The sequence below is a fragment of the Ochotona curzoniae genome, unplaced genomic scaffold (assembly GCF_017591425.1).
Source record: "Ochotona curzoniae isolate NIBS_2020 unplaced genomic scaffold, NIBS_Ocur_1.0 contig_66, whole genome shotgun sequence".
Taxonomy (NCBI): Eukaryota; Metazoa; Chordata; class Mammalia; order Lagomorpha; family Ochotonidae; genus Ochotona; species Ochotona curzoniae.
In genome coordinates, this window is record NW_024466512.1 from 150763 (window position 1) to 173059 (window position 22297).

The 22297-nt window shown below is 59.4% G+C and overlaps 3 protein-coding genes across 5 annotated transcripts; 2 read left to right on the top strand and 1 right to left on the bottom strand.

Annotated features, from left to right (window-relative positions):
- The first annotated feature begins 1364 nt into the window (after positions 1-1364).
- Positions 1365-4554, top strand: CALY (calcyon neuron specific vesicular protein). The gene is made up of 5 exons (XM_040991905.1): positions 1365-2626; positions 2894-3004; positions 3279-3392; positions 3723-4038; positions 4278-4554. The coding sequence occupies exons 1-4, from the start codon at positions 2492-2494 to the stop codon at positions 4008-4010; spliced, it is 648 nt and encodes a 215-aa protein (XP_040847839.1). The 5' UTR covers positions 1365-2491; the 3' UTR covers positions 4011-4038; positions 4278-4554.
- Positions 4555-6135: 1581 nt separating this feature from the next.
- On the bottom strand, positions 6136-8774 carry ZNF511 (zinc finger protein 511). 2 transcript variants are annotated; one of them, XM_040991903.1, is made up of 6 exons: positions 8622-8774; positions 8367-8440; positions 8082-8283; positions 7838-7962; positions 6965-7096; positions 6136-6495 (listed from the first exon to the last, which is right to left on the bottom strand). In XM_040991903.1, exons 1-6 carry the CDS (start codon positions 8772-8774, stop codon positions 6432-6434), a joined length of 750 nt encoding a protein of 249 aa, XP_040847837.1. In that variant the 3' UTR covers positions 6136-6431. The 2 variants fall into 2 exon arrangements, with proteins under 2 accessions (XP_040847837.1, XP_040847838.1); XM_040991904.1 differs by lacking the exon at positions 6965-7096.
- A 72-nt stretch (positions 8775-8846) lies between these two features.
- Positions 8847-22236, top strand: TUBGCP2 (tubulin gamma complex associated protein 2). 2 transcript variants are annotated; one of them, XM_040991906.1, is made up of 18 exons: positions 8847-8884; positions 10759-10945; positions 11318-11446; positions 11739-11903; positions 13102-13261; positions 14526-14733; positions 14823-15022; positions 15199-15388; positions 16305-16450; positions 16529-16709; positions 16795-16975; positions 18680-18852; positions 18929-19057; positions 19379-19499; positions 19710-19853; positions 20170-20298; positions 21348-21511; positions 21961-22236. In XM_040991906.1, exons 2-18 carry the CDS (start codon positions 10796-10798, stop codon positions 22094-22096), a joined length of 2706 nt encoding a protein of 901 aa, XP_040847840.1. In that variant the 5' UTR covers positions 8847-8884; positions 10759-10795; the 3' UTR covers positions 22097-22236. The 2 variants fall into 2 exon arrangements, with proteins under 2 accessions (XP_040847840.1, XP_040847841.1); XM_040991907.1 differs by lacking the exons at positions 21348-21511; positions 21961-22236 and having other exon boundaries at positions 20129-20244.
- The last annotated feature ends 61 nt before the right edge of the window (positions 22237-22297 follow it).

Below are 22297 nucleotides of genomic sequence, written 5' to 3' on the forward strand. Positions count from 1 at the left end.
GCCGGCGCAGAGCCGGAGGCCGAGGCCCGCCTGGTGCCCGAGGCCCCTCCTTGCGCGCGGACTCCGCCCCTGCAGATCTGAGCGAGCCAGTGGGCGCGCGCTTCCGCGGCAGCTGGTAGGGGGCCGCGCTAGCCCGGGAAGGGCGCGGCCAGCGCGATATAGGTGGCAGTGTCCTGGGGTGAGAAGGAGCGTTAGCCCAGATTCCCTGCCCGGACTCCTCCGCGGTCACCACAGCGGCTGCGCTCCGCGACCTCCTGTACCCGGACCTCGGACCGACACCCCAATCCAGCGTCCCTCGGCCGGGCGGTGACCACCACCCGCCTGCACTGTGAGGGTGGAAGGTCCCTCCTAGGGCGCGGTGACGCACGTTCCCGCACCCGGCACGCACTGCCCCGCGTGACGCAAGCTCTGGCCCCGCCGTCCCTCAACAGTCTGAGCCGGGGGATGCGCCTCAACCCTGCTCCCAGCGCAGGACTGGTCAGGGTGAGGGCAGACGGGGTGGAAGGCAGAGACTGCCTGCACTCGCCGAAACTCTGCTCCAGCCCCTGCATCCTCTCCAGCCTTGCCCTGCAGGTGGAGCCGCGGGCCTGGGAGTTGGGGTCGTGCGGAGGCTGCGGAGCCCCATCCATGTCTATGTCCCCTCCGTCTCCTTCCCAACTCCCGTCTTTGTACCCCGTCCCTGGTTTTGTGTCACCCTCAGGGCTGCTCACTTGCTGGTGCCCGGCTGCCTGCAGAAGTTCCTCTCCAACTGGACTCCAGGGTCCAGGCCTGAGGAGGGGATTATCTCATGCTCTTGTTTGGGCCAGAACGGCACTGGGATCTCCAAACCAGCAAGAGCCAGTGCCAGCATGCCCTGTGAGGACGCTAGCACCTCCCCGGGCCCTCCAGGTGCCAGGGGCCCTATCCCACCCTCCTTGGGCCCTTGACTGGACTTCCATCCCCTCTTTCTGAGGCTGTTTCTGACTGAAAGGTGAGGGTGGGAGAGGAAACCTGGCCACTGGTTCACTGCCCATCAGTCACAACAACCAGGCTGGGACAGGCCATATAGGGACCAGCCTCAGGACCGTCCATGTGGACAGTGGCTAGTACCAGGGGCATAGCGGGGGGCACGCAGTCAGGTGGGCTCAGGGTCCCCCACAGGCCACAGCAGCAGTCTCATGTCGATAGCAACAGGGTCATCCCAGGGCTCACTTCCTCTCCCTGCCCGACAGCAGAGGGAAGCCTGACCACCTCCATCTCTACACTAGGTATGGCAGTGGGAGCCAAGGGGACGGTGAGGACAAGAGGGCAGTGAGACCAGGGGAGGACAGTGAGGTTGGGGGGACAGTGAGGCTGAGGGGATGGTGAGGACAAGAGGACAGTGAGGTTGAGGGGACAGTGAGATCAAGGGGAGGACAGTGAGGTTGAGGGGATGGGTGAGGCTGATGGGACACCAAGAGTTGAGGGAGCCGAGTTGTTGACTGTAGTACCAACATTCCACGTGGACTCCACATTGAGTCCTGGTGGCTTCCTTTCCAATCCAGCTCCCTGGCAATACTTCTTGGGAGTCACAGGTGATGGCCAGAACACATGGGCTCCAGGTCCACATGGGAAACCCAGAGGCTCCAGGCTCCTGGCTACCTGGCCATGCTGGCAGTTACAGCTATCTGGGAAGTGCTCTGTGTGTGTATATACATTTAAACTCTGCCTTTAAAAAATAAACATTTTTTAAAATAGCCTGCAAATATTGAATCTTACCAAGTCCTTTCTTAGCTCCTATTGGAATTGGTCGAAGGTTTTGTTCTTCCTCTGCACATGGTTTAAAGACCTATGGGGGAGGGCCGCTCCTTGTCCCTCCTGGACCTGCACCCGGATCCCCACACAGGCATTGTGGGTAGATCGGACCTGCAGCTGCTTCTGCCCTAACACTGGTGGGTGACATCAAGGGGTCTCAGGGTTCTGAGCTGGCTTGTTTGCAGGACATGCGTGGTGGGTGGGATCCCATGAGTCATCGTGTTTATAGGACCTGTGAGGCAGGTGGGATCCTGTGTGTCCTGCCCAGGGCCTCCCAGGCTTCCCTTCATCTGGCCCAGCTCCAGAGTCAGCAAGGGTGTGCACTGCAGTTAGTGGGAGCTTCTGCACCCCCAGTCAGGGGCCAGGTAGAGCCCAGCTTCATTATGAATGACTCCCAGGCAGGTAGTTAACCTATGATCCCCATCATCCTTAGAGGGCCTAATCTGCACCCCTGCCCCCATGCACACTGCCGCCAGATGGGCAGGTGCAGTAGTTACCCTTCGCAGGTTCATGGGCTTCACCTCTCTGCACTGCTGCAGCTCTAAGGGACAGGACTGGGCTAGACAGGCCCACCGTGCCCTGAAGGCTTTTCTCTGCTGGAGGCACAGGAAGCCAGGACCAGCCTGGGTCCGGTTGTGAAGCCAGTTGGCCTGGTGTCCCCTGGTGCCTGCAGGCAGTGACCCTCTGTCTCTGGGCAGGACGAGAAGCACCATCCACCATGGTGAAGCTTGGCTGCAGCTTCTCCGGGAAGCCTGGCAAGGACCCTGTGACCCAGGATGGGGCTGCCTCAGACAGCGCTCCTCTCATCAGCCCTTTGGACGTAAGCCAGCTGCAGCCGCCCTTCTTGGACCAGGTGAGGGCACAGGCCACTGTGGCCAGCTCCAGCTCCCCTGGGTAGGAGCCATCCAGCCCCTGGACCCTGGAGTCACTCACTGGAGGGGAAGCTGCTGCAGGGACACCCCACATCCTGTGATGAGAACAGAACCCCCAGCATGGCAGCACCCCCCCACCCCAGGTGTGGCTACTGGGGTCTTACTGGCCACTAAGCCATCCTGGCACAACCAGCATCCACATTACTGTCCTAACCAACTGACCAGGCCATAAGCATCTCTTCTCAAAGGTGGTTATCAAGACGCACACTGAATACCAGCTGTCCCCGGACCAGGCCAAGACATTTCCAGACCTGGAGGGCCAGAAGCTGGCCTGCAGCCATCCGGATGATGGACGCAAGGTAACCATAGTGGCCAGTGAGTGTCCAGCCTTCAGGGGGTGCCAGGCAGTGGGCCACCCTCCCAACACTGGTTGACTGTGAGTGGCACCCCTGTAGGCTGGAAGGCAAGGACTATGGGGAGGGCATCCCTATGGGGGAGGGGCAGTGCCACACCTAGGGGCACTCCCAGGGGTCACTGCTGAGCTATGGGCCCTCAAGTCTCCCTAGCCTGCCAGAGCACAGGAAGGGCCCTGGGCTGATGCCCTGCCCCGATGCTGAGCCCGGCTCTGCTCAGCTGCCCACCGCGAGGATGATCGCCTTCGCCATGGCACTGCTGGGTTGCGTGCTCATCATGTACAAGGCCATCTGGTATGACCAGTTCACCTGTCCCGACGGCTTCCTGCTTCGGGTAGGTGGGCAGCTGTGGGGATCTGCAGGGGTTCTGTTGCCCCTAAGGTTGCATTTTAGGGGCTGAACAAGGGCTACCTTGGTGAGGGTGGGGTCCATTGTGCAATTGGGGATGCTACCTCCTGGGCATGGGGCTCACTCACCCCTGCCTTCTTTTGACTTCTGTGGCTCCCTAAGAACTCCAGAGCCTGTAGCTGCCTAGTCCACATGCCCTGGGCAGGGGTCTGTCCTCTCTGCTGACCCCAAGGCCCAGACTTCCCATATAGACAAAGGCAGGTCCATGGTGATGGTGTGTCTCTGTGTCCTGTCCCACACGGAGTCTTTCCTGCAGCACAAGATCTGCACGCCACTGACCCTGGAGATGTACTATGCAGAGATGGACCCTGCACGCCATCGCAGCGTCCTGGCAGCCATTGGCGCATACCCACTGAGCCGCAGGCATGGCACAGAGGTGCCGCTGCCCTGGGCTGAGAACCCGCGGGTTCCCAAGGAGCAGCGCAAGGCACCCACCACGGTGGTGGCAGTTGTAGCCACAAATCCCCCCAGGAAGATCTCGGCCAAGGGCGAAGAGGAGTTGTCGATGAAGGAGCCCCCTGGCAGTGTGCTGCCCTCGCAGTGATGCCTCAGTGATTGGCGCTGCCTGGCAGGTACTTGTGGCACACGCCCCTAATGCTACAGTCCAGTCCCTTGCCTATCTCTGGCAGAGACCTCCAGCCCCAATCTGGGTCCTCCATGAGGGCCACAGTTGACACCTCAGGAATGTGGCGGTGGGTGCAGAGGCCACAGTGGGAAGGGGCAGAGTGCAGGTGAGGGGCGGAGAGCACAGGTGTGGAGGGCAGGAAGCAATGGGCCATTGCAGCTTCACGGCCCCTCCCTCTCTTCACAGCACCATGCTCCTGTGCTCCACACATCACTCCACGCCTGTGTTGGTGCTCCCTGGTTCCCCTCTGCCCCCACGGTTCCCCTGCTGAAGCCTGGCCTCTGTGGGCCTCTGTCTCCATGGCTTTTCTGTGAATAAAGACTGTGTTCATCTGGCTGTTCCTCTCTGCTGAGCATCCTCTCTGAGGCAGCTCCCGGTGGGTGGGGGGGCTGGGCTACCTGGAAGCAGGGGATGGGGCCCCCAGCCCAGCTGCCATCACTTGGTGCTGGGCCTAGGACCTCCTCCTGGGTTAGGGCAGCTCCTATCCCATTCCTGCTGTCCATGGTATGACTGATGAACAGAGTGAGCTCTTGGGCCCAGACTATCCACCTGGGAGGATAGTGCCCACTGGGCCTTGGACCTGGGCTTTGCCAGGGGATGGGCTGGTGTCTCCTGCCCTACATGGCAGTGAAAACAGGGCTCAGTGTTAAGGCATGGGAGTCCCCTCCCAGGAGGGAAGCCATCCAGAGCATGGGCCTACTGTCCTTTCCTCCATGTGGGCCAATCCCTGGGGTCCTGGAAGATGGGACTCTAGGGGTATGAGGCTGGCCTGCTGAGGAAACAGGCAAATGGGAAGGCTAGCCATGCAAGGACTGGAGGCAGGGGTGCATGGCCACACAGCACACGAGTTTCAAGAAAAATGGCACTCCCTCCTCACCATGTTGTTGTAGATGCCAGAGGTTGCAGGGTCACACCAGTTGGTTCATCCATCTCTGTCTCGTCCAGGACCTAGCACTCCGCCCATCATCCACCTATGGCCTGTTAGGTCTAAGGGGTCTCCCCCTGCTCAGGATGACCACTCCCCAGGGTGCCATGGGTCTCCCAGTGAGAGGTGGCAGACACCCGGGCAAGAGGTGGGAAGGAGTAGGCTCAGCGGTGCCTACACTGAGGGTGGCCACCAGCAGGAAGGGCAGGTTCTGGACCTTGAGGATGCAGCACACACCTGCACCCGGCAGGAGGAGCGGGACAATGGCAAGTGCAGAGCTGGGCTAGGTACTCCTAGGGCAGCTCAGGTCACCAGGGTTGTCCTGCTGGCACCAGCTTGGGCCCTAACCAGCCCTGGGTGTCAGGGAGGAGGTCCTCTTGCAGCAAGTGCTGGACAAAGAGCCGCAGCTCCCAGGAAGCGTGACTATGCCTCGGGCCTCCCCCTCCCTTCATCCAACCTGGCCACCCCGACAACACAGAGGTGTCCCTCCCTCACAGAGGCCCATTTCCTGTCACATCAAGGAGTCCAGTCCAACTGTTGGCTCACGTGGCTGGTGGCCCATGGCCCCTCAGTCAGTGTTTGGCTTTGAAGGGGCACAGCCCTCTCGGCTCCACTCACCTCCTTGGTGAGACCAAGGAACAAGGCCCTCAAATCCAAAAGGTTCCTCAGCCTCCTCCAGGCCTCACCACATTCCAGCTGACCCAGTAACCTGGGACCCGGATGGTTAGCATGTGCTGGCCTCTCTGCCTGTGCATGCGGGTGCAGTGAGGGCACTGGGGGACTCGGGTGGGGCCTCCCCACCCACACTGGACTCCAGATCCCCGGACTGGGAGCCCAGGCTAGCTTGCACTCATGGTTAGGGGTATTCACGAAGCTGACCCCAGCCCTGCCTCACACCTCATTTATTCTCATGTATTTGAAAGGCAGAGGAGAGATCTTCCGTCCACTGGCTTACTCCCTAAGTGCCCACAAAGTCGGAGCTGAGCCAGGCATCCAGCGCAGCATCCCTGGATAAGCAGGGCCCGCCACCTCCCAGGGGCACTGGAAGGAAGCCGACTGGCACCAGCTGAACCCAGGGACGAGCCAGCACCCCAGGCACTCTGGGGTGAGCCAGCACCCCAGGCACAGCTGAACCCACTGTCCACATGCCCAGACTTCCCTGACTCTGACGTGTGCAGAGCCCTCCCTGCCTCTGGATCACTTCCATGATCGGGGCCAGGCTGAGGCCAGGAGCTCTGTCCAGGTCTCACATGGGTGCAAAGGGTCCCAGGCACCACGGCTGTTCTGCTGTTTCCAGGTGTGCAAAATTTACTTCACGTGTTTGGAACAGACATCTGGCTGCTGCTGCGGCGGCTCAGCCTGAGCAGGGCCCAGGAGCAGCCCCCACACCATGTGTCCCTTCCACGGAGCTGCTCTCATCTCTTGGTGCGGCTGAACCCTCGAGATGCACCTTGTCCGAAGCAGATGGTAGGGGGCACCCTGTGAATGAAGAGCTCCTGTCAGATCCTCCTGGGCCCTCCCCACCTGGGACAAGCAGTGCATGGCCACTTAGGGGAGGCTGCCTGCAGCTCCACCTCCTGGAACCCCTCCCTGCTGCTGGCACCCCAAGTTCCTCATCCTGCGTGGGTTTTACCCCAGAAAGAACCCTTCCTCAGCACAAGCCCAGTGAGTGCCCACAGATGCCCAGGCTGTGCCCACAGGGGACTATGACAAGTGGCCATGTTTCTTTGGTGGGAAGAAGACCCCCCCAGGTCCCTGAAGGACCCAGACTCTCCTGGGAGTCACTGGCAGTGCCCCCCTCTCAACAGGTGATCCAGAAAGACACAGCCCTAGGCTCAGAGCTGCACCACCCACGCCCACCCACACAGGGGTCACATACACACAGGGTCACACACACACTTGGGGTCATACCCCCTCAGGACTCACCCTGCAGGCACAGGGCACTGACCTGCGGCGGAAGACCCTTCTGTCACTGGAGGTGGTTGTGGGTGCTGTTGCGGGTGAGCCAACTTCCATGGGGTCCCCTTCAGGCTGCCTGTCACCCCCCAGGGCTCCTGCACTGGCCCCTGATGTGGCTGGGCTACGGAGAGCAGAGTGACCAGCAGTCCCACCACCGGGAATAAGCATTCTAGCAGAGCCTGCCTCCCCTCACAGGCACTTTGTGATCACTCTTCAGCAAGGTGCGTGCCCATGGCTGTGTCCTGCACCCGCACTTTGTCTGCTAGAATGGCTAGGTCTGCCATGCCACATGGGCAACACCTACTCACAGCACCACAAGTCCCATCTTAGGGAGGATGGCATCCCACATGGGCACCAGTTCAAATCCTGGCTGCTCCACTTCCTATTCAGCTCCCTGCTTGTGGCCAGGGAAAGCAGTGGAGGATGGCCCAAAGCCATGGGACCGTGCAGCAGGGTGGAAGACCTGGAAGAAGCTCCTGGCTCCTGGCTTTGGGGAGGCCCAGCCCCAACCATTATGGCCATCTAGAGAGTAAACTCTTTCAAACAAATAAACACATTTTAACCTAAAATTCAAAAAACCCTGAAGGCATGGACTGGTTCCAGACTAACCCTGGGTACCCCCTCCTCAAGGCAGCAGATGCCACCTTTTCCTTCCCACACCTGCCCCCAGGGTAGGAGCCAAGGACCCTAGAGACACAGGGAGGTGACAGCTCAGCGGCTCCCTGCTGCCTCCGCGCAGAGCCAGGCCAAGGGTCCTCAGCCACACCCAGACAGTCTCAGGTTTGCTAGGCTGTCTCCACCCTTTCAGCCCAGCCCACGTTGACCGACCCAGGCACTGCTGCCAGCCCAGCCCCTCACCTACCCTCGGCTTTTCTTTGCTTTGTCAAACCGGAAATCTGCAGGGTACAGATGACATCTCACCAAGTGATCCTTTCGGTCCTTGCTGGTCCTGAACTTCTCAGTACAGCCCTCCACCAGGCACTGGTACTGCAAGGGAGGCCATCGCTGCAGCCTGACCCCGGCGACCCTGGCACCCCATCAGCTCCCCTCACCGCCCCTGGCATCCACCACTGTCTGCCTTGTCCTGTCCTACCGCAGTCACCCACCATGTCCTGCCTCTCCGACAGGACCTGGAAGAGCGAATCATGCCACTCCTGCACGTGGGCGTCCAGCAGGTGTCCGGACGGGAAGGCTCGCTGGCAGAGGGCACACATGTGCCGGTGCCGTGTGTGGTAGTGATGTTCGTAGTACTCCAGTGTGTCAAACACCTGGCAGCAGCCCGCCACCTGACAGGTGAATTCAGGCACCCTGGAGGACAGGACAGTGGCCAGATGACACATGAGCCAGACCAGAGGCTACTCGCCACACGGAGGTCGGGCTGGGCCTCTCACCTGGGCCTGTCCGGCACTTCTGCCACCTGCATGAGCACGTCCTGGAGGTACAGGTGCCTCTGTACGTCCCCATCCTGCGGGCGAGACGAGGCGAGGAGTGGGCAAGGCTCCAGCAAACGGAGGTGGGGGCTCGAAGAACCAGTGTTCCCGTGTGCCCCTCCCAGCCCATGCTCCGCCGCTCCGCACCACCCGGCGCCCCGCTCCGCACCACCAGGAGCACCACCCCGCACACTCGGCGCCCCGCTCCGCGCGCACCTCGAAAAACTCGTGCTCCCGCGGGAGGCGCACCTGGCGCGCCGCAAAACCGAAGGGTTCGGCTGCCGCCGCGGGGTCCCGTTCCACCGGCAGCGGCTCGGCTGCCCCGGGCCCGCCGGCTAAGCGGGCCTGCAGCGCGGACGGCAGGCGCATCGCCACAGGCGCCCGCCGGCCACCGTCCGCCCCTACACGTCAGCGGACGTGACGGTGCGCGCTTCCGGCGGCGGAGAGTGCAGTTTGGCGCCCGGTTGTGCGGCCCGGCGGTGAGTCCCCGGGATGGGGCGGGCTGGCCTTGGGGTCCGGCGGGACGCTGGCCTTGGGGTCCGGCGGGGCGCTGGCCTTGGGGTCCGGCGGGACGCTGGCCGTGGGATCCGGCGGGTTGGCTTTGGGATCCAGCCGGATGCTGGCCTCGGGGTCCGCCAGGGACTCTGGCTCCCGCTGGAGCGGCCCTGGGGTGAGGATGCCGGGCAGCAATTGTCCGCGCGAGGCTCGTGGCCCCACGCCGCCCGGCGCGCTGAGATTGGGGTGGGAGTGTGGCGCGAAGCGTTGGATGCAAGATTTGTGTGTCCGGCTCCGGCGCGTCCCCTGAACAGCTGAGCTGTGCCCTGCTCCCCTCAGGCATTGGCAGATGCCCGCGGAGGGCGAGTCGAGGGTGGACAGGAGCTCGGGGCTCCTGCAGGGGAAACCACTGGGCGCTCTGGCTTCCGCCGGGGCTCCACGCTGCAGGGATGACCTCACGCTCCGCGGGAGCTGCCCAACCCTGGCCTGTCCCAAGGGTGGTCCGGTCAGGGTCAGCTCCAGTGTTGGGTGGCCACTGTTCACCCGATGAGGTAGCAGAGGTCTGTCCACAATGCACAGGCTCACTGGACTGGTCTGTGCTGAAGCGGGTAGCCCGATGACACTGCAACATGATCCTGCTGCTGCTTTTGTATTTGCAAGTGAGAGTGGCACAATTCCTGTGTCTGTCCCACACATCTGCCGTGGCCCTGCTGGCCTCGTGCATACTGGTGCCAGGCCCCAGGCAGGAGGATGGCAATGCTGCTCCCTGAGTGCTTTGGGGGAGCTGGGCCTGCCGCTCTGATGTTGTGAGCAGCAGCTGAACCTGCTGCCTATGACATGGCCCCTCATGGAGTGTGTGTGGGGGGTGGCAAGTCAGAGCCTAGGAGAACTTGGTGGAAGATGATGACTTGGAAAACTCAGACATAAGTGGTTTTGCCTGCAATTTCCAGTGGGATTCTGAGTCAAAGTCCCATATCAGGGCCCTTCGCCTGTGTTGAATGGTGTCGTGGGGTCTGGCAACTGTGCCCCCAGTGGGCATGCCAGGGTGTCATAGCAATGGGAGCAGGGTCAGCTGCTGCCTGGTTGTGTATTTCAGAGAAAAAGACAGGAGAAATCTTTGCCTGGCTGGCTCCACATATGCCTGTGACAGTGGCTAGGACTGGGCCAGACAGTGCCACGAGCTGCTCCTGGGTCTCCCACAAGTACAGTGGCCTGGGACTTGAACCATCCTCTGCTGCTTCCATGCTCTAAGCAGGAAGCTGGAAGGAAAGTGGAGCAGCTGCAACTTGAACTAGCGCCCGTATGGGATGCCAGCTCCACAGTTGGTTACTGGACCTGCTATATCATGATGCTGGTCCCGATCTGGTTGTGTCTTGACCCCTGAGGCGGCTAATGAACAGGGAGGCGAAGCTGAAATGGACACCCGTCTCCCCCACTGACAGATAGATGTAGGGGTGATGGGAACCTGCACCTTCCTGAGCCTCCTTGCATTTAGCTGGAGCTAGGACATAGCACGTGAAGGGGCAGCATCAACAAGAGCCTCACTCACAGGACAGGCGCAGAGCCTCTGGGGACAAGCTCTGGGAACATGCTCTCCACTAGCTGGGGGCAGCAGCTAAGCAGCTCCTTGGTGGCCCTGGTCCACGTGTAGGAGTGGGGCCACTGCTATGGCATGGTGGGTTGAGCCCCAGCTGTCCTGTGCCAAGCACAGGTTCAAGTCCACCCAGCTCCCATTGCAGTCCCCTGCTGAAACCCCTGAGAAGGGAAAGGTCCAGCAGTGCCAGCCACATGAGCCCTGATGTCACGTGTGGACATGGCTGTGGAGGCTTCTCTCACCCTGCACTGTTGGTGCTTGTAGACGCCCCGCAGTGACGCTGGGCGTGAGCACGGGAGCCATGAGTGAGTTTCGGATTCACCATGACGTCAACGAACTGCTTAGCTTGCTCCGTGTGCGTGGGGGCGACGGGGCGGAGGTCTACATGGACCTGCTACAGAAGAACAGGACTCCCTACGTGTCCACGACAGTGTCTGCTCACAGCGCCAAGGTGAGCACGCGGCCGGGCAGGGCTGGGCAAGGTACACAAGGGAACACTTGGAGTGATGGACGGATGGGCAGGGCATGTGAGGGGACGTTTAGGTGGTGATGGACAGCCAGGGCAGGCAGGACACACAGTTGGACATTGATACAGTGATGGGTGGGGCCCCGTGGGAGCTCTGGGGTCAGTGCTGAGGGTCGCTGATCAGGGAGTGAAGCCCCATGGGTCTCTGACCTTCCACAGGTGTGGCTATGTGGGTCTGTCTGTTTTCTTTCTGAGACAGAATGATTTGCATTAATTGTGTGTTTTGTTTCTGAGTCTGATTCTTGGAGCTTTTAGATTAACTGCTGCCATTATGTTTTTTACATTTGTGCTTTTCAGGTTAAAATCGCGGAGTTTTCTCGTACTCCAGAAGACTTTTTAAAGAAATATGATGAACTGAAATCCAAAAATGCAAGGAACCTGGATCCTCTGGTGTACTTGCTGTCAAAACTGACAGAGGACAGAGAGGTGGGCGCTCCTCTGACCCTGAAGGGGGGACCTGTTGGGAAGCACTGTCCAGGAGCCAAGGCTGAGCGGCTCGTGCCCCGCGTCAGGAGCTTGGGAGGTCATTGACCTACAGTCACCTCTGCCGGGGCGGGTGAGGGGGCAGGCTTGGGTGAAGACCAAGCAGGCAGCCAGGATGGTGAATTCCTGGTCCATAGCCATGACTGGACACATGGACCGCCAGGGGCTGTTGCAGGCTCTGCTTGACAGAGTCCAGGGCTGACGTCCCTTGGGGACACGGTTTGTGTGCTCTCAGACCCTGCAGTATCTACAGCAGAACGCAAAGGACAGGGGTGAGCTGGCTGCTAGCAGCACTACCAGCTTCAGCGTCCCAGCCTCGGCCTCCAAGATGTCCCTGCAGGAGCTGGAGGAGCTCAGGAAGCAGCTGGGCAGTGTAGCCACAGGCACCACCTTGCAGCAGGTACCACCCGGGTGGGCACTTGTGTGGTGGTCAGCAGTTGAGGCGGGGATGGCACTTTGACGTAGCAGCTTAGTTGCCGCTTGCGGTCCTGGCATCCCACGTGGTCCCGGCTTGGGGCTCCATTGCTTCACTTCTGCAAGTGCACCTGGGAGGGCAGTGGACAATGACCCAAGTGCCTGGCCCCGCCCTGGCCATTGCAGTTATTTAGAAGTGAAGAAGTGGATGGCACATAGGTTGATTTCTCTTCATCTCTATCCTTGTCTCTCCATGGTTCTTCTGCCTTTCAAATAAATCTTGAAAAATAAAATAATTAAAACCTAGACTTAGGCGTGCAGAGGTGCAGTGCTGAGCCCTGCCTGGGCTCCAGGTGACTGCCAACCTTCTGGGTAGCAACTGGCTGGCAGGACCCTGTTGGACACCCTGTCATATTCTCAGAAGTATGTGGGTCTACTTCCCAGCCTGGCTCATGGCGATCAGCGGCCCATGGATGGGCTAATGATCAGTACCTGCCAGCACTTAGGAGACCTAGATGGAGGTCCTGGCCCAGTTCCACCTGTCAAAGGTGTTTGATAACAGACAAGCCTATGAGAGTGGCTTCTGGGTCTGCTTCTCAGGAGCTTGACAGACATGGGAGGTGGGTCTGCTTCCCTGCTTCCTGGGGCCTTGGGGTCACCTGAGCCAGCCGGGTGCTGTGCTCCCCGTGTGACCCTGGTTTTCTAGGTCTCCCTCCTGGGTCTGAGTTTGTATCCACCCCGGTCTCAGGTTGGCCGTCTCGGGTGTCTTCTCATGTTCTTGCCTGTTGACTCTGAAGTCCTCTCAGCATGACAGGACACAGCCTGGGCTTCAGGGCTGACCCCTTGGTACTGGAGGATGTGGGGGGAGACCCAGGTCCAGCACTCAGCACATGGTTAACCTCCTTTCTTGCCAGGCTCATGGTACCCTCTCCACAGGATGCGGGAGCTGGCAGATCGCCTTCAGAAACAGGGCTTATGCTCTTCATAGTGCTGCTCCTGTTACTGGTGCCATGGCTTCTGTGGGTCCCCATACAATGCCAAGGCCCCCAGACAGTCTGGGACGGCAGACCTGTGCTGCAGGCGTCCCGTGCCAGAGCCTCCTGTGTGTGTCAGATGAGCAGTGTCGGCCTGGTGCCTCTGCCCTGAAGTGGCCTTTCTGTTTGTGTTTGGAAATGTCTTGTTAGTCCTTCGAGCTTACCAGAAAGATGCTTCGTGACAAGCAGAACAAGAGGAATCTGGGCCAGCCCCTCCCTGTCTTCCCGGCCTGGGTGTATGAGAGGCCAGCGCTGGCTGGGGACTTCCTCATTGGCTCTGGGCTGAGTACGGATGTGGCATTGCCCATAGGTAAGTCCGTGTTTGTGTCTGGCTCCTGGGGTCCTCACAACACATGCATGTATGTGATGACCACATAGTGGCCTGCCTGTGTGTGCTGGTCAGGTGGTGTCCTTCAGGGCTTGCAGCAGTTGAGCACTGGGGGTGCTTTCGGAGTCCTGGGCACCTGTCCCAGGCTGCTCCACCGGCTTCTCATCCCCGTGTGTTTCCTGGAGTGAACCTATGGGCTCCATGTTGATGCTCTGCAGTGCTGGCTCACGGCAGTTCTGCCCTACCTGTCACCGTCAGTGCTGAAATGCAGCGGGGCTCACAGAACTTGGCCCTGCAGCCTCTGGCACTGTCCTGAACACAGATGTGCATCCTCCCTGCCACTGTATCACTTTCTCACCCCCACAGGGCTGTGCTGGGACCCCTGAGCCCTGACAGCCCAGCACTGTGAGCTGCAGAGACCTTGCCCTTGCACTCTGTCCCTGTGCACCCTCAGCTCAGCCCAAGGTTCCCCTCTCTGTCGTCTAGGATGGCAGTGGTGCTGTCCTGTGTGCAGGACTGCACGGCTAAGGGGGACGATGGAGACATGAGCAGTGCCTAGACTGAGGCTGCCTCAAGAACCCCACACCCTGCAGGACCCTGGGGAGTCACCAAGGGGGCTTCACAACCAGAGGCCATTCTCTGTGAGCCAGCCAGCACCATAGCTGGTCCCAGCTGCCCTCACAGGGCTCTTCCTTCCCCTAGGGAAGTCCTACAGTGCCTCCCAAGCTCCCAGGCTGGGACTTTCTCTGAGTGTGTTTAAGGATTTTATTTATGTGAAAGGCAGGGCAAGAGAGAGAAGTTATCCATCCACGGGGCCATTTGCACCATGGCTAGGGCTAGGCCCATCCAAAGACTGCATTTCTCACGGGCGTGCCCCTCCCAAGGACCTGGGCTGTCTGTACCATGGATAGGGCTAGACCCATCCAAAGACAACGTCTCCCACATGGGTGCCCATCCCAAGGACTTTAAAAAAGTTCAGTTCTCAAAAGTTTGGGCTGGTGTCGCCTTGCGGAGAGGGCCTGTGAACACAGCTGACATCAGGGCTCTGCTGCTCGCCTCTTGCCCTCTACCTACCATAGCTATGCACTTGGGGTGTGAGGAATACGTGGCAGAATGTGAGGCATCTGCTTGCCTGAGGAGAAGCCCGAGTGTGGGTGAGGCCCTGGCCCTGTGTCGATGCCCTGTGGGATCCACAGGCTCAGCTGCAGCCAGTGGGAGCCCTGAACCCCACAGTATCTGTCCTCAGGTGCGCTGCCCCTGGCTGCCCAGGAGGCAGCTGTGGTGGAGGACTTGCTGTATGTGCTGGTGGGCGTGGATGGCCGGTATATCACTGCCCAGCCTCTGGCTGGGAGGCAGACTCGCACTTTCCTTGTGGACCCCAACCTTGACCTGTCCATCCGTGAGTTGGTGAACAGGATCCTTCCAGTGGCTGCCAGCTACTCCACCGTGACCAGGTAGGGTGCTGTCTTGGCCAGCCCCTCTGCTGTGTGCCAGGGACCCTTTGCCTGCTGCCCTGGGCGGGACACTGGGTGCTTCCCCATAGGTTCATCGAGGAGAAGTCTTCCTTCGAGTATGGCCAGGTGAACCATGCGCTGGCAGCCGCCATGCGCACCCTGGTCAAGGAGTACCTGATCCTGGTCACGCAGCTGGAGCAGTTGCACAGACAGGGCCTGCTGTCGCTGCAGAAGCTCTGGTTCTACATCCAGCCAGCCATGCGCACCGTGGACATCCTGGCCTCTCTCGGTACACCGTCCTAGGCCAGCATGCTTGAGGGAGGCCTAGGCTAGGGCCAGCGCTGGGCTCACTCTCTAGAGCTGCCACAGCTCTGGAAGGGCTCCGTGGGGAGGAGTACCTGTCAGCGGAATGGGTAGGGCCACGCTGGATGGAGAGTGGCTCACTGAGCTTCCTTCCTCCTGCAGCCACCTCAGTGGACAAAGGCGAGTGCCTCGGGGGCGCAACACTAAGCCTGCTCCACGACAGGACAGTCAACTACACAGGAGACAGCCAGGCCCAGGAGCTCTGCCTGTACCTGACCAAGGCGGCCAGTGTGCCCTACTTTGAGGTTCTGGAGAAGTGGATCTATCGGGGCATCATCCATGACCCATACAGGTTGGGCCCGTCCTGTGGAGGGTCACTGCTCGGTGGGCTTGTTGCTCTGGACAGCTCCCCACATGCACTGTGCCTTGCGCTTAGCCCAGGAATACGGTGCAGTTGGCTTTCAGTGGGTGGTTGAGGATCAGGGTCCTGGGCTTCCTCCTGTGAGACTGTGTCCCCTGGCCCACAGGCTTCCGTGTGCCTCAGGCACCACAGCACCCTCTTTAGGGTGACTGCTGATAAGTGGGACATATTTATGTTGAGCTCATTGTCCCAGTGGGAGTGCTCTTGGTGCCTCTGTTCACTGTGGGAGTAAAGGTGGGTCAGTTTCTGTGAGGCTCGATGCACCCCTACATCCCCAGTCAGATATCCGGTTGTGTGGGCCCATTGCAATGGTTCAATTAGCTAATCCTCCACCTGCAAGTGCCAGCATCCCATGTGGGCACCAGTTCGTGCCCTGGCTGCTCCAATTCTCATCTAGATCCCCACTGTGGCCTGGGGAAGCAGCAGAGGTCGGCCCAAAGCCTTGGGACTCTGCACCCCTGGGAGACCAGTTGAGGCTCCTGGTTTTAGGTTGGCTCAGTTTTGACCTTTGTGACCGTTTGGGAAGTGAACCAGTAGATGGAAGATCTTTCTCTGGCTCTCCTCTCCGTAAAATCTGCCTTTCCAATAAAAACAGATAAATCTTTGAACTGAGGTGGGTAGGTTTTTTTTCTTTTAAAGCACTTGTTTATGTGAAATTAACAATGGAGTTGGGAGAGGTTTCTCGTGTCCACTGGTTCACTCGCTAAACAGGCTGGCTGGGGCTGGTCCAGTGCTCCATCCGAGTCTCCCAGGCATGTTGACTGGGAGCTGGGCTGGGAGAGGAGGCTGAGGCAGTGTTCCCACATCAGCACCAGCTGTCACGCTCACACTGCCACATGCCTCGCAGTGAGTTCATGGTGGAGGAGCACGAGCTGCGCAAGGAGAAGATCCAGGAGGACTACAATGACCGCTACTGGGACCAGCGCTACACTGTTGTGCCCCAGCAGATCCCGTCCTTCTTGCAGAAGATGGCTGGCAAGATCCTCAGCACAGGTGCCACACCCTCCCTGGGGGCTCCACCTGCCCACCCAGGTCTGCTGTGGTGGCCTTACCCTCCCTTTCTGCTTTCAGGGAAGTACCTGAATGTGGTCCGAGAGTGTGGCCATGATGTCACGTGCCCTGTGGCCCAGGAGATCCTCTACACACTGAAGGAGCGGGCATATGTGGAGCAGATTGAGAAGGCCTTCAGCTATGCCAGCAGGGTACTCCTGGACTTCCTGATGCAGGAGCAGGAGCTGCTGGCCCACCTGAGGTACAGGGTCCTGGCCTACTTCCTGGCCCAAGTCTTGGTGGCCCCATCTCAGCCCCCAGCAAGCTGTGTGCTATCCTGGTGGCAGGTCCATCAAGCGCTACTTCCTGATGGACCAGGGGGACTTCTTCGTGCACTTCATGGACCTCACTGAGGAAGAGCTGAGGAAACCTGTGGAAGACATCACGCCCACACGGCTGGAGGCCCTACTGGAGCTGGCGCTGCGCATGAGCACGGCCAATACCGACCCCTTCAAGGATGACCTCAAGGTGGGCATGGACTGCCGCCGTGCTGCAGAGTTCCACATGCTGCTCAGGGGCAGGTCGGGTGGCTGGACACTTGGTGTCCTTTGGTATGTGCACTCTGCTGTGTGCGAGCCTCAGGTCCTGTCAGGTACCACCTGACAGGTGTGTGCTCCTGGCCTGCTCCTTACCATGACACATCCCAGCTGCTCATCTCCCTCTGTGCCCAAGTCAGCCTCATGATCTCCCTCGTGTGTTCCCGGTCCTGTCTGTTTCCAGACAGTGTGTGTTCATGTCTACGTTGCCCATGTCACTCACTGCTTTCCCATTTGCCCTTGCCTGTCCTGATGTCCTGACAGTGTCTCCTGTCTGCATGTCCCTGTCCTGGTGTCATATCTGCAGGCTTCCTGACCCTGCTCACCACATCATGTATCTGCAGGTAGTGTGTCTATTAGTCGTGGGCCTTCCATAGCCTCCCTGTGAGCCATTGGTGGCTGGGTTCTTCAGGTTCACGTTGTAAAGGTTTTGTGGTGTTTCATCAGTTATTATTTCTCTAGCCTGTAGTGTTTGGAGAAGAGATTTCACAATTATGTAGAATTCATTTTATAGAATTGATTGATTCATTTAAAAGGCAGAGTAAGAGAGGGAGAGGCATCTTCCACCTACTGCTTCACTTCCTAGATGTGAACAAGAGCCTGAACTGCATACACCAAAGCCCTGGAGGAGTGGGAGGGCTTGCAGTAGAACATGTGCCGGAACAACATCTGGTAGTGGGTCAGTGCAGCATTGTCCACTGTGGGGGGAGCAGCTGCCACACTCAACCTACCAACTGGTGTGACCAGTACAGACAGCTCACATGTCCCCTGGGTCACACACTGAGGTCACACAACCACTGTGCCAGAGTCTCGGACACTCTCCAACTCTCCAGTGTTGAGCATTCTTTTTTTTTTTTTTTTTTTTTATTGCAAAGGCGGATATATAGAGAGGAGAGACAGAGAGGAAGGTCTTCTGTCCGATGATTCACTCCGCAAGTGAGCGCAATGGCCGATGCTATGCCGGTCTGAAGCCAGGAGCCTCTTCCGGGTCTCCCATGAGGGTGCAGGGTCCCAAAGCTTTGGGCCGTCCTCGACTGCTTTCCCAGGCCACAGGCAGGGAGCTGGATGGGAAGTGGGGCTGCCAGGATTAGAACCGGCGCCCATATGGGATCCCAGGCATTCAAGGAGAGGACCTTAGCCACTGCGCCACCGTGCCAGGCCCCAGTGTTGAGCATTCTTTAAGATTGTCCAGTACCACTGCCTGCTCTAGGAGCCTGCGTTTCTGGCTCAACTCTATCTTGCTGGTCTTCTAGGGTGCTTTGTGCATTGGGTACTTTCGTTTTCCGTATTGTCGCTCTTTGGAGCCATCTGCAGAATGTCCCCTGTGTCTCTGGTGGTCTCCCCATGGCTAACATCTGTGTGGTCATTACTGAGTGCAGGATGCCATCATTGTCCTGCACCTGTGCTCACTGGCGCACAGGTGTCCGGCTGTGGGGGCTGAGGTTTTTTTCACTGCGTTGTGTTCACTCAGTGTCTGAGCTTTGCTTGGATTGCAAGCATGCCAGCACACGTGGGTCAGAGGGACATGCAGGTCAGAAGCATGCATGGGTCTGAGCCAAGCCAGGTCTAGCTCTCATGCTGCGACTACTATAGGTCTGGCCTCTGAAGGGTCGGTGCCACCTTTTGTTTCCCTCAGATCGACCTAATGCCTCATGACCTGGTCACCCAGCTGCTCCGGGTGCTGGCGATCGAGACCAGGCAAGAGAAGGCCATGGCCCACGTGGACCCCACTGAGCTCACCCTTAGTGGGCTCGAGGCTTTCTCCTTTGACTACATCGTCAAGTGGCCACTGTCGCTCATCATCAGCAGGTGAGGGCCAGCCACGGGACCTGAAGATGCTTGTATGGTGGCCAGGTTGCAGCACAGGCCCCGTCTGTCTCCCCAGGAAGGCACTGACTCGCTACCAGATGCTGTTCCGGCACATGTTCTACTGCAAGCACGTGGAGCGTCAGCTCTGCAACGTGTGGATCAGCAACAAGACCGCCAAGCAGCACGCGTTGACCTCAGCCCGCTGGTAAGCCCCCTGGCCGCCCCACTGGGGCTTCCATGTGGGGGCAGCCCCCACAAGGAGCATGCTGACCTGGTGTGGCAGCCTACAACTGCACTGTTCCCTGCCTTTGCGTACGCCCATGTGGCCATGTGCCACGGCACCAGGGAAATCTGGGGATCATGCACACTGGAGGTGTGCCCTACGTGTGGCCTACAAGTGTCCATGGCCAGCCTGGCGGGTGCCGTCCTGCAGGCGTCAGGCCTGCTGCTGTCAGGTGTGCCTAGACTGGAAGCACATCTGGGCATCCGTAGGCAGGAGCAGCTGCTGACCCCAGTGCGTGCCCAGGTTCGCCAGTGCCTTCACGCTGCGCCAGCGCATGCTCAACTTCGTGCAGAATATCCAGTACTACATGATGTTCGAGGTCATGGAGCCCACCTGGCACGTTCTGGAGAAGAACCTGAAATCTGTGAGTTGGCAGTGGGCCTAGCATGACCAGGGCTGGGGCGTCCATTGTCTCCCAGCCTAGTCCTGTGGTCTGCCAAGTACCAGGGAGAGGGAGAGGCACAGAGGTGGAGGAGGGCATGGGAAAAAGGCAGAGAGGACGTGGAATGGGGGGAGGGAGGCACTGAGAAGGGTGGCTAGAGCCCGGGGAACAGGCCCAGCCCTCCATCCACAGGCCTGCAACATTGATGACGTCCTGGGCCACCACACAAGCTTCCTGGACACGTGCCTGAAGGACTGCATGCTGACCAACCCCGAGCTACTGAAGGTCTTCTCCAAGCTCATGTCGGTGTGCGTCATGTTCACCAACTGTATGCAGGTGTGCCGGCTGTCCCCTTGCTGCCCTTCCTCTGCCCAGGAGGGCTTCCTGGGCCTACCTGGCCATCCCCAGTGTTGTCCTGGGCCTGGTCAGAGCACAGTGATGACTCCCTCAGCATTTTGGGGCCCTCATCACAGCAGTTGCCCAAAGACAGGGTCAAGTGGCAGGGGTAACTTGGGCTCTTGTAGGGGTGGGGTGCGGGTGCTGGAACCCCCCAGGCCCAGAGCCTGGCGGGACCCCAGAAGCCATGAGTTTGGGGAAGTTGTTTCCTACAGAGTCCATGGCTGTGCTGATGAGCACCATCCCCAAACCCCAGAAGTTCACACAGAGCCTGAAACTGGACAGCGAGCTGGGCCGGCTTACGCTGGAGCATGGCACCATGCTGGGGCCGCCCACAGAAGCCGAGCGGGCCGAGGAACGCAGCCGGAAGGAGTCTGCCAGGAGGGTACGTACCCTCAGCTATCCTCAATCCTGTCCCCGTGGCCATGCTGGGGTCAGCGTCATGGTTTTTATCTCCTCCTCCCTCTGACAGCAGGAAGGATGAGGGACAAGGTCACAGTATGGGTGAAGGTGTGGCCATGCTCATTAGCAGGGATCAGCAGGTGTAGATGGGCATGGTGGGCTCAGAGTCTGGCAGGAAAGACTTGCCCTGCGGTGCTACACGGCTCAGGTGGGGTTCCCGCGGTGGCTTGTCCCAGTGCCCTGGTCTCAGGGAGTTTGTGTCTCATGAGGTCATCTGGACAATCCGTTCAGAAGAAAGGCAGTGGGGTGCAGGGTGCAGGCCATTCTGTCATGTGGAAGTCACGTGTGCGACCCAGCTGTGCTCCCGGGCTGCAGTGGTTGGGTCCCTGCTGCTGCGTCAGACAAGAACAGCGTTTGCCCTTCCTGACTCCGTTCTCGCCCAGCCTCAGCTATTGGGACCATCTAGGGAGTAAACCAGCAGTGGCAGAAGCCCGTGTGTTTCAAATAAGGGGAAGTATCGTGGAAAGAAGAAGGAAACAAAGGCCAGGCCTGGGGCAGGCGCTGTGACCTAGCAGGAGAGGCTGTGGTGTTGGTATCCTATGCGTGCCAGTTCAGGTCCCTTCTGCTCCACTTCCCCTTCAACTGTCTGCCTGTGGTCTGGGAATACAGCAGAGAATGGCCCAAGTGCTTGGTCCCTGTGTAGCCCGGAGGGAGACCTGGAAGGGGCCTGCTCCTTGTGAGGAGTTGTGGGGACAGTGCTCACTGCGCCCACATTGAACCCCCAATGAGGCGGCTAGGGGTACTCAACACCAGTGGGCTGAGATCAGCACATGCTGCTTGGAAGCCTTGTTGCAGAGCTGGCATGGGCCTGTTCCAGCCCTGACCATGACAGTCAACCAGCGGGTGAAAGCTCTTTCTCCCTCATTCTGCCTTTCAAATACATAAGTCTTTAAAAGCAACAACAAAAACAGACTCTTCAGGGAGCTGTGGTGGCACAGGGTGTGTGCTTACCTGCTCTTCTGTGTGTCCCAGCACCTGACTGAGCACATGGACACACCTCAGCTGGCCTCTGGCTTCGAGGCTGCTATCAGCAGCTTTGACAAGAACTTCTCTGCTCACCTGCTGGACCTGCTGGCCCGACTGAGCATCTATAGCACTAGCGACTGTGAGCACGGCATGGCCAGTGTCATCTCCAGGTAGGTGGGGTAGAGACCAGACTGGGCAGGCTGCTGTCCCTGGAGGGCGATTGGAGCCCCCCCCCCCCCCCCCACCGTAACTGGGCTGGGAGCATGGATGCTGCTGAGCAGCTGGGAAGGGCCAGCTCTGTTACTTCCAAGAGCACAGTCCTGGCTGCTCCACTTCCACTCCTGCTCCCTGCCAGTGCACCTAGGAAGATAGCCGGTGACAGCCCACGTGCCAGAGCCCCTGCACCCTCATGGGAGACCCTCATGGTCTCTTGGCCTGGCCTAGCTGCTGGTCATTCGGAATGTCAACCAGAGGATGGATAGATTGCATTTTGTGTGTCTGCCTTTGGAACTAAGTGAGGGCCGCGTCACTGTGCAAATGGCCAACGGCACACCTTGTCAGAATGGTGACCAGTGTGGCCTCCTTAAGCAGTCTAAGGGCGGCCCTCTCCCTCTCACAGGCTGGACTTCAACGGCTTCTACGCGGAGCGCCTGGAGCGCCTGTCTGCAGAGAGGAGCCAGAGGGCAGCACCACCTGTGCCTGGCCCCCGAGGACCCTCAGCAGCAGTGCCCAGGGTGGCGGTCACTGCACAGTGAGCCTCAGCCCAGGAAGGAAGTCCACGGGCCAGCAGGTGCCATTGGCCTGCCCATGTGGATGTATTGCAACAGCCATCAGCACTGGGCTCTCTGTTTTCTCCAGCTGCCCTGCTCTGAATAAAGACTCACACTGCTGTGTCCACATAAAGACTCACACACCTGGCTCTGCAGGACTCTGATGCGGCCAGCTTCCCATCTACA

Coding starts and splice junctions, on each gene's coding strand:
- CALY (XM_040991905.1), top strand. CDS start 2,492: ATGGTGAAGCTTGGCTGCAGCTTCTCCGGGAAGCCTGGCAAGGACCCT. Junction 2,627..2,893: donor AGCCGCCCTTCTTGGACCAG/GTGAGGGCACAG, acceptor CTCTTCTCAAAG/GTGGTTATCAAGACGCACAC. Junction 3,005..3,278: donor ATCCGGATGATGGACGCAAG/GTAACCATAGTG, acceptor GGCTCTGCTCAG/CTGCCCACCGCGAGGATGAT.
- ZNF511 (XM_040991903.1), bottom strand. CDS start 8,774: ATGCGCCTGCCGTCCGCGCTGCAGGCCCGCTTAGCCGGCGGGCCCGGG. Junction 8,284..8,366: donor GAAGTGCCGGACAGGCCCAG/GTGAGAGGCCCA, acceptor CCTGTCCTCCAG/GGTGCCTGAATTCACCTGTC. Junction 7,963..8,081: donor TGTCGGAGAGGCAGGACATG/GTGGGTGACTGC, acceptor CCTCCCTTGCAG/TACCAGTGCCTGGTGGAGGG.
- TUBGCP2 (XM_040991906.1), top strand. CDS start 10,796: ATGAGTGAGTTTCGGATTCACCATGACGTCAACGAACTGCTTAGCTTG. Junction 19,058..19,378: donor GCGTTGACCTCAGCCCGCTG/GTAAGCCCCCTG, acceptor GTGCGTGCCCAG/GTTCGCCAGTGCCTTCACGC. Junction 19,854..20,169: donor TGTTCACCAACTGTATGCAG/GTGTGCCGGCTG, acceptor CCCAAACCCCAG/AAGTTCACACAGAGCCTGAA.